Source organism: Microtus ochrogaster, chromosome 2 (assembly GCF_000317375.1).
Source record: "Microtus ochrogaster isolate Prairie Vole_2 chromosome 2, MicOch1.0, whole genome shotgun sequence".
Classification (NCBI taxonomy): Eukaryota; Metazoa; Chordata; class Mammalia; order Rodentia; family Cricetidae; genus Microtus; species Microtus ochrogaster.
In genome coordinates this window covers 5,061,128-5,069,949 of record NC_022010.1, presented here as the reverse complement: position 1 = coordinate 5,069,949, position 8,822 = coordinate 5,061,128, and the positions used below count along the sequence as shown (strand labels likewise).

Below are 8,822 nucleotides of genomic sequence, written 5' to 3'. Positions count from 1 at the left end.
GCTTCATCGCGTGTGCCTCAGAGAGCAGAGCTCTCGCCTCTGCCCGCAAGAGAGGAGCATCTCGTGTCTCTCTGAGAGGAGAGCTGTGGATTCTCTGACCTCACTTCCTCTTCCGCCCAGCATTCTGCTCCTCCCACTTACGTTCTAACCTATCAGGTCAAGCAGCTTCTTTATTAAATCAACCAATGACCTTCCTCCATCAAGGGATGTAGGTTCAAGGCGTTTATTAAATAAGGGAAGGAAAGTACAGGAGGGAGCAGGGCCACGGGAAGGGGCCCACACAGGATAGACTCACACCAACTGCTGCCCAGGGCACTACAGCATAAACACACCCAAGTTGCTATAGAAGGCTGGCGGTAGTGGCGCACACCTTTAACCCAGCACTTGAGAGACAGAGACAAGCAGATCCTCTATGAATTTGACACCAGCCTGGTCCACAGAGCGAGTTCCAGGACAGGCTTCAAAGCTACACAGAGAAACCCTGTCTTGAAAAAAAAAAAAAGTTGATATAGGGACAGGGAATGGCTCCATTTGTCTCGCATATTCAAAGCCCTGGTTTGGCTAGCGTGATTGGCCAGCAAGCCCTAGGGATCCTTCTGTCTCCAGCTTCCCAGTGCTGAGAGCACAGATGTACAGACTGCTTCAGTCAGCACTGGGGAGATAGAAAGAGAGGGTCAGCTCTAGAGGAGGCCTGAAGAGATGGTCCAGCAGTTATGGGCACTGACTGTTCCTCCGCAGAACTCAAGTTCAATTCCTAGAACCCACATCGTGGCTTATCACTGTAGCTCCAGAAGCCTCTGAGCCCTTCAGGCTCTGTGAGCATCAGGCATGCACATGGAGTACAGACATGCAGGCAGGTGAAAAACTCACACACATAAAATAAAGTAATAAATCTTTTTTTAAAAATGTTTAAAAAGAAGTTCAAGGTCATCTTCAGCTACATAGCAAGTCTGAGGCCAGTCTGGGATACATATGATTCTGTCTTGATGAAGATGATGGTGATGGTGGTGATGATGTCAAGAGAGGCAGTATGAACCTATAATTCCAGGGCTGGAGAGATGGAGACAGCTGAGGCTTGCTGACCTAGTACCTGAGTTAGTGAGAAACCCTGCTTCGAAAATAAGGAACATGCTTGGCATTGGCCTCTGGCCTTTACAGATGGACATACACCTGCATACACTAGACATAGGTAAACATTCAAAAATAAATGTTATGGGGAGTCCCCTAGCCCTCCCACCTCCAGGCCTGTGTTCCCTGTGCTGCGCTCAGTCCCTGCTGAAAGTTGTAGTCAGCAAGTAGGTGCCCAGTCTCCTTCCACCCCGAGTCACTTGGGAGTTGAATTTGCATTTGCACAGCTAAAGTAAAGTAAGGGTTGGGGCACGTGGAGCAGGTAAATCTTGTCCTCTTAGCCTTCCTCCGAAAGCATCTTCTCCATCCAAGTTCTTCACCCCGATCTGCGACCCAATGCTTCTTTCTCCTGTCCCTGTTTCCTTTCCCACTCCCTGGCCACTCCTCGAGTCATTCTGTGGCAAGCCCCTTGTCTGTGGTCTGTCCTCCTTGCCTTGGTCACATCCTGGGCCTGGAGATGGGGGCGACCACAGAGGTTCCCTAGAGGGCAGTGGGTAGGTCGAGGATGACCCACGCCATTCTCTTTGCTCCAGTGGGCGGCCATGTGGACTTTGATGACTTTGTGGAACTAATGGGACCTAAACTCCTGGCAGAGACAGCAGATATGATTGGTGTAAAGGAACTGAGAGATGCCTTTCGGGAGGTGAGTGACGGCTGCTGACAGGCAGGGGTGAGCAGGCCGAGTCCCAGTCTCAGAATGACTTTGAAGGGTTCTGAATCCCTGGGCCCCGGATCACGGGAGGGAACTGGGTTAGAAAAGGAACCCTGGCCTAGGGGCCACTGCCCATCTGTGCAGTCTGTTTCTCCTTCACTCTCCAGTTCGACACCAATGGTGATGGGGAGATAAGCACCAGTGAGCTGCGAGAGGCCATGAGGAAGCTGCTGGGTCATCAGGTGGGACACAGAGACATCGAGGAGATTATCCGCGATGTGGACCTCAATGGAGATGGACGAGTGGACTTTGAAGGTAGAGGGGTCTGGAAACCGCTGTGAGACTGCGGTGCACCCAGCCCTTCCTCCCTGCCTTCCTTCCGTCTTACCTGTATCTTACCTGTGTATACACCGATCCACCCCCATCCTCCGCCCCACTCCTGTATCCATCTACTTGGCCACCTTTCATACCTCTCACTTGCTCGTACCTTCATCTGTCCAGATGCCTGTTCAGTTTTTCATCATCTCTAAAGTCATCCATACAACCGTTGGTCCACGCATTTATCCTTCCATTCATTCTGCTCTTTATCCGTCCTCGCATCCATCTCAGTATCTTTGTCCCCGTCCACACCTCTGTCAGCCCGCACCTCCGTCCACCCACACCTCGGTCCGTCTGCTCCTCCGTCCTCCCACTCCTCCATCCGCCCGCCCACTCCCCCATCCGCCCGCCCACTCCCCCATCCGCGTCCCCGTCCACACCTCTGTCAGCCCGCACCTCCGTCCACCCACACCTCGGTCCGTCTGCTCCTCCGTCCTCCCACTCCCCCATCCGCCCGCCCACTCCCCCATCCGCCCACCCACTCCCCCATCCGCCCAGTCCTCCATCCGTCTGCCCACTCCTCTGTCCACCCGCACCTCTGTCGGCCCGCTCCTCCTTCCAGCTGCCTGTACTTCTACCGGTATTTCCATTGAGCTCTCTGTCAGTCATTTCCCCATCGATTTTATATCCATCTGTTCATACATTCATTCATCCTTGTCTGTCCTCCCCATCTGTCTGTCCACTCACTCATGCTGTCTTCTGAGGACCATACTCTTTGGCCTGACCTTAGCCTGTGACATCTCACTACAGCTCACTGTCCCAGTCACAGTATCTACCATTCCTTCACTCTGAAATACTCGAGATATGTTAGCCTGTGAAACCCTCCTGTGGATATGCTGATCTTTGTGTCAGGTGCTGTTCATTTTATTTTCCACTTAGGTTAAATTGTTTTAATTGTGTCTGTCCACCCATCCATCCAACCATCTAGAATATATGTGTGTCGTTCCATGGCATGAGTGTGGAGGTCAGAGGATAACTTGCAGGGGTTTTTTTCTTCCATTAAATGATCCCATGGCTCAAACTCAGGTTTTCCGGCTGGGCAGCAAGAGCCCTTACCTCCTCAGCCATCTTGCCCACCCTTGAGTGAAATTCTGTTTATTTTCCAAGACCCAGTAGTGAGAGTCCTTCCCAGAACACCTCTTCCCTCTTCTGCAGACTGAGCGTCTACTTTTCCAGCCCTTGTAGCACTTCACAGAGCTGCCTTACAAAGATGCAGCGTGGAGGTGGGGGAGGAGCAGCCTCGAAGCCAGGGCAATAAGGACGGACCGACGGTGGTAGTGTTCCTACTGGCTCCTGACTGGCACTGTCTCCACCCTTTCCTGTCTCCCTCCCAGAGTTCGTTCGGATGATGTCCCGCTGAGGCCTCCAGGGCTTCTCCAGGACTGCCAACTCCCACTTGCTGGGAAAAGAGCCGAGCGCGCCTCGCTCGCTCCGCAGTAGATGCCCAGAGCCCAGGATGTACTGGCGGATGGGGCCTGCCTGCACCCCGGGGAGGTGCCCACCCCGGATCCCCACCCCTCCGCACTGTGAAAGACTCACAACTCCTGCAACTGGAAAGGGGCTCCCACCAGCGAGGAGGCCACAGTGCCAAGCCGCTAGAGGACATGCAAGGCGCCAAGTGCCATGTGCCCAGTCTCTGCTGACTGGCTGGGTGGGCCAGGGAGCCCGCCAGCAGACCCCACACAGCATGTCTGCCCCGGGCAGAGCCTTTCAGCGCCCTCCTGAGCTCTATGCCCGTCCCAGCTCGCCTAGCCCTTTGATCTCAGAACCAATAAAAAACGAGAATGTCAGCCGAGGTGTTCTTTGCTTTGGGCCCCATTAGAGGATATTCACCCTTCCCCAGAACCTCCTGCACGCCCGGTATTGGATGTAATTTCTTGCCTGCCACATACATTGACTGAGTAACCGTTTTGTACCCAGAAATTTCTAGTCTCATATACTACATAGGCCAGAATGTGGCCCCCTTTTTTTTTTTTTTTTGGTTTTTCGAGGCAAGGTTTCTCTGTGGTTTTGGAGCCTGTCCTGGAACTAGCTCTTGTAGACCAGGCTGGTCTCGAACTCACAAGGATCCTTCTGTCTCTGCCTCCCGAGTGCTGGAATTAAAGGCGTGCGCCACCACCGCCCGGCTAGAATGTGGCATTTTTTGAGGCAAGGTTTCTCTGTTTAACAGCCCTGGGTGTCCTGGAACTCTAGACCGGGGCTCAAACTCACAGAGATTCGCCTGAGCTCCTAAGAGACTACTGTGGTTAGCTGAGCAGCTGCCCCAAATACAACCTGGTCCTTTGTTTCTTGACAGAGTCTCTAGTTGGCCTCTCACTAAGAGAAGAACAACCTTGAATTTTTGTAAAAAATTATTTGATTTTTAAGTACAGGTGTTTTGCCAGCATGTATGCCTGTGCACTATGTTTGTTCCTGGTGCCCAGGGACCCAGAAGAGAGGGTTGGATGCTCTGGAACTGGAGTTACCAGACAACGATAACCTTCCATGTGGGTGCTGGAATGGAACCCAGGTCCTCTGGAAAAGCAATCAGTGCGCTTAACCTCTGAGCCATCTCTCCAGCTCTGGCCATCCATCACTTTGATCCTTCACCCCCAGATGCCGGCATGCTGGTGTTACTGGAGCACATTATGGCCCCTGGTTTATGCAGGGATGAGGGGCAAAGCCAGGGCTTCACCATACAAAGCAAGCATTCTACCAACGGAGCCAGGTCTCCAGCCCCCTTATTCCCTCTAACACAGGGGACAGGAGAGACACGGATACGTAAGAAGAGGGTAAGTACTGAAGAATCACCGGGTAGGGCAGTCCCACCTCCTGACTTCCGGGAGATTTCAGGCCACTGTGGGAGACAGGCGTGGTGGAAGCATGTTCCCGTATGACTACAGAGCGTGACCCTACAATGAAGGAAGCATACGCAGACCCTAAGCAGGGCATACGGAAGCCTGGCCTGCTCTAGGGAGGTGAGAAATACCTCCTTAGGAAGTGATGTCAAGAGCTTTGCCCTGGAGGAAATCCAGAGTGTGCACACAGCTGGCTAGAAGCGCTGAGAGGGACAGCAGCTGTGTAGCAGTCAGGCCTTGGGCTTGTTTACCGTGTAGCGTTGGGTAGTGGTGTGCCCTCTTCGCACCTGTTTCCTCCAGTTTATGTGAGGCTGGGAAAGGACAAGGCTAGTGCACACTAGGGGTTGGCTCGTGTATCCTTAGGGACCGTCATTTGCCGACTGCCATGGAACTGTGGCACCTGGCAGTGTGGCACACTGAATCAGTTTCCACAGCTGATGGGCTGAAGGACCCCAAAGGAGATCTTTGTGAGGAGCTGTCTAGAGTCTCAGGAAGGCTTGGTGCACACTTGGGTGGCTGTATGGGTATGGCTAGCGTCCTCCATACCTTTGTCTCTCCCCCTCAGCACGCTAAAGAATCACCTCAAGCGGGGGTAGGGGGTGGCGCAGGCCTTTAATCCCAGTACTCTGCAGGCAGAGGCAGGAGGATCTCTGTGAGTTTGAGGTCAGCCTGGTCTACAGAGTGAGTTCTAGGATAGCCAGAATTACACAAAGAAACTCTGTCTTGAAAAAAAAATCACATTTTTAAAAATTAATTTATTTATTGTGTGTGGGGAGGGAGGGTATGTGTATGAAGGTCAGAGGATCACTTTTGGGAGTCAGTTTTCTTCTACCACGTGGTTCCTGGTCCTCAAACTCGAGCTGTTGGGCTTGGAAGCAAGAACTTTTACCCACCGAGTCATCTCTGGCCTACCTGAAGGATTCACCAGGTCACAGATCTGGACCCACCTCTGATTCTGATGCCATGTTTGGGGTCCATGATTTTCCATCCTTAACAAGACCTCAGAAGATTCTGATGCTCATGGTCTGTGGCCCACAGAACTCCATGGTAAGTTCCAGATATACGTGCACTGGTGTGTTTCCAGGCATGTGTGATAGCATGGAGGTAGATGGAGCATTCTGTGCCCACCCCCCCGTCACAGCAGAGGGAGGATACTTGTTCTCAGACCTGCAGGAAACGAGGGAAGGCCTGTGGGCCCCAGCCAGATGCCTGGGTAATCCACATGTCCCAGAGGCCAGCAGGGCTGAGAGCTCTAAATTCTAATAATCCAATTCTGAGACTAAGCCCTTGGCTCTGTGCCCCACTAGGCAGGCCTACAGCCCTGCTTTTCCTATCCTGGCTTAGCTCTGCTCAGGGACTCCAGATGTGTGCTTTTCAGAAAGCTGGTCGCTCAATTAGAAGAGAAAGGGCCTCTGTAGATAGCTCTGTCAGCCGGCGGGGGAGCCCTCCAGAAACCCTCCCAGGAGTGAGTGGAGCAAACCTTAAGCTAGGGTACTTCCATACCTCTGAACACCACAGACACAGCAGATGTGATAAAGGAACTTGAGGACGCAGTCAGGCCTAGCAGAAAGGTCTGCGCATACTCAGACAAGGGGCAGGACTCCTGTCTCCTCTGATGCCTGGGGCTCCCGCCTTACATCTTGGCTTCTCCCACCCATAGGATCTTTAAAGACCTAGGTAGGGTTCCATGACTTCTAGAACCAAGATGAATTTCTCTAGACAAGACCTCAGAGCACTCTCTCCCTGTGGGAGCTCCAAGTGTCACCTCAGCATGAACCTATAATCCGAGCACTCAGGAAATGTGGCTGGGAGGATTGTGAAATGGAGGCCAGCCTGAGGAATCACACCCCCACCCTCGCCACCACTGTTCTTCTTAAAAAAAAATAATAAATGCAAGGGTGTTCTTCTTGAACATGGGGCACAGGACAGACACACACGGCGGAATAAACACAGACACGACACTGCGGCTCCCACGTGGGTCCACTTTAATGGGGGAGGGAAACACAGAAGGGCAGAGGGACGTGCAGGACACACGAGGAAAGGCAAACGAGAGAGAGAGCCTCGTGTGGCCCTGCCTTTTTAACGGGAGCGCAATGGTGTCTGGGGTGCGCACAGGTATCCGTAGTCCAGGAGGAGTATGGGAGTTGTAGTTTCCAAAAGAACAACAACCACCACCACAACACACTCTAAATACATAACTAAAATGTAATTTCAAAATTAAAAAAGAAGCTGCTAGGGTGTGGCTTAGTGGTTAGAGTGCTCCCTTGCCATTCACAGAGGCCACAGGATCAGGGATTGCTTCCCCACCCCCAGTTCCTCAAAGACAAAAAAGGGCGCTTGCCACAGAGCCTGGAGACTTGAGTTCAGTCCCTGAGACCCACGTAGTGGCAGGAGGGAACTGACTCCTGAAAGGTCTCTGAGCACCCCGTGTGTGTGAGATGGCACCCCCTCAAATAAATAAATGCTTAAACAAACAAAATAATACGACCTAAAAACAAGCAAAAAAAGTATAAAATAGCCTGGCGATGGTGGCGCATGCCTTTAATCCCAGCATTCGGGAGGCAGAGGCAGGTGGATCTCTGTGAGTTTGAGACCAGCCTGGTCTATAGAGCTAGTTCCAGGACAGGCTCCCAAAGCCACAGAGAAACCCTGTCTCAAAAAACCAAAAAAAAAAAAGTATAAAATAAAGGGCATAAGTTAAAAACATAGTAGAAATGAAGATGAACTGGGAGAGCTGGTGCACTCCTTTAATCCCAGCATTTGGGAGGCAGAGGCAGGAGGATCTCTGTGCCTATGAGGCCAGCCTGGTCTACAAAGTGAGTTCCAGAACCATTAAGGCTACACTGAGAAACCCTGTCTCGAAATTCCCCCCCACCCCAAAGATCTTGTTTTATGCATACGAGTGTTTGCCTGCATGTATCCATGTCTGTGCAGTACGTGCATGCTGGGTACCATCAGAGAGAGGTCAGAAAAGGGCACTGCATCCCCTGGGACTGGAGTTAGAGAGGGTTATGAGCCACCACGTGACTGCTGGGAACCAAATCCAGATACTCTGCAAGAGCAGTAAACACTCTTGACCTCTCTCCAGCCCCAATTTTTTAATTTTTTAAATTATATGTATGTGTGTGCATGGGGAGGGGGTGGGGATGTCCATGCAAGTATGAGTGCTGTGCCCACATGGTCCAGAAGAGGGCATCAGACTCCCTGCAGCTAGAGTTACAGTTGGTTACCTGCTGCTGCCTTACCTGCCTGGGAGCTGTCAGCTGCCTGCTCACCTCTCCAGCCCCAGGGGAATTAACATCTGCACAGGAACCTCCTTTTGACTAAGACAAGACAATCAGCTCGAATCCGGATCTACCTTGATTATCTGGAAGTGGCTGCCAGTGCCTTGGCCCTGGTCCTGCTGTGCCTGGCAGGCTCAGATGCAGACCTGCGCTGTCACCTGCTCTTGCTTTCAGCGACAGAGCTGAGCACAGACTTCTGAGTTTTGGTTGAAATGTAAAATGCTCCCCACAGGATACAAAGTTTGGTCTTGGTCCTGCCTGGAAGCTCTACCTCTGAAAGTGGTGGAAACTTTGGGAACAATAAGAAGTAGTTTGGGGGAGGGGGGGAATAACCCATTCTGTAGTCTCAGCCTCCTGCTTCCACCACATGGTGAGGAAGCTTGTCAACAGCATGTTCCCTATACCACGATGTTTTTCCAAAGTTTGTGGGGCTATGCAACCATAGGCTGAAGCCTCTGAAACCACAAGTCAGGCTAAACCTCTTTCTTCTTGGAGTCATCCTGTCTGGCATTGTGGTTACAGCTATGCCAAGGGAACTAACAT

General features: G+C 52.0%; 1 protein-coding gene across 2 annotated transcripts in view; it reads left to right on the top strand.

Moving 5' to 3' along the window:
* The window catches only part of Cabp1 (calcium binding protein 1), a 27,266-nt gene extending 23,294 nt beyond the window's left edge, over positions 1-3,972 (top strand). For both annotated transcript variants that reach the window (XM_026785245.1, XM_026785248.1), the window contains 3 exons: positions 1,662-1,771; positions 1,948-2,095; positions 3,493-3,972. In XM_026785245.1, the coding sequence (XP_026641046.1) occupies positions 1,662-1,771; positions 1,948-2,095; positions 3,493-3,518 (284 nt within the window). In that variant the 3' untranslated portion in view covers positions 3,519-3,972. The remainder of the gene's footprint in view (positions 1-1,661; positions 1,772-1,947; positions 2,096-3,492) is intronic.
* Positions 3,973-8,822: the final 4,850 nt, after the last annotated feature.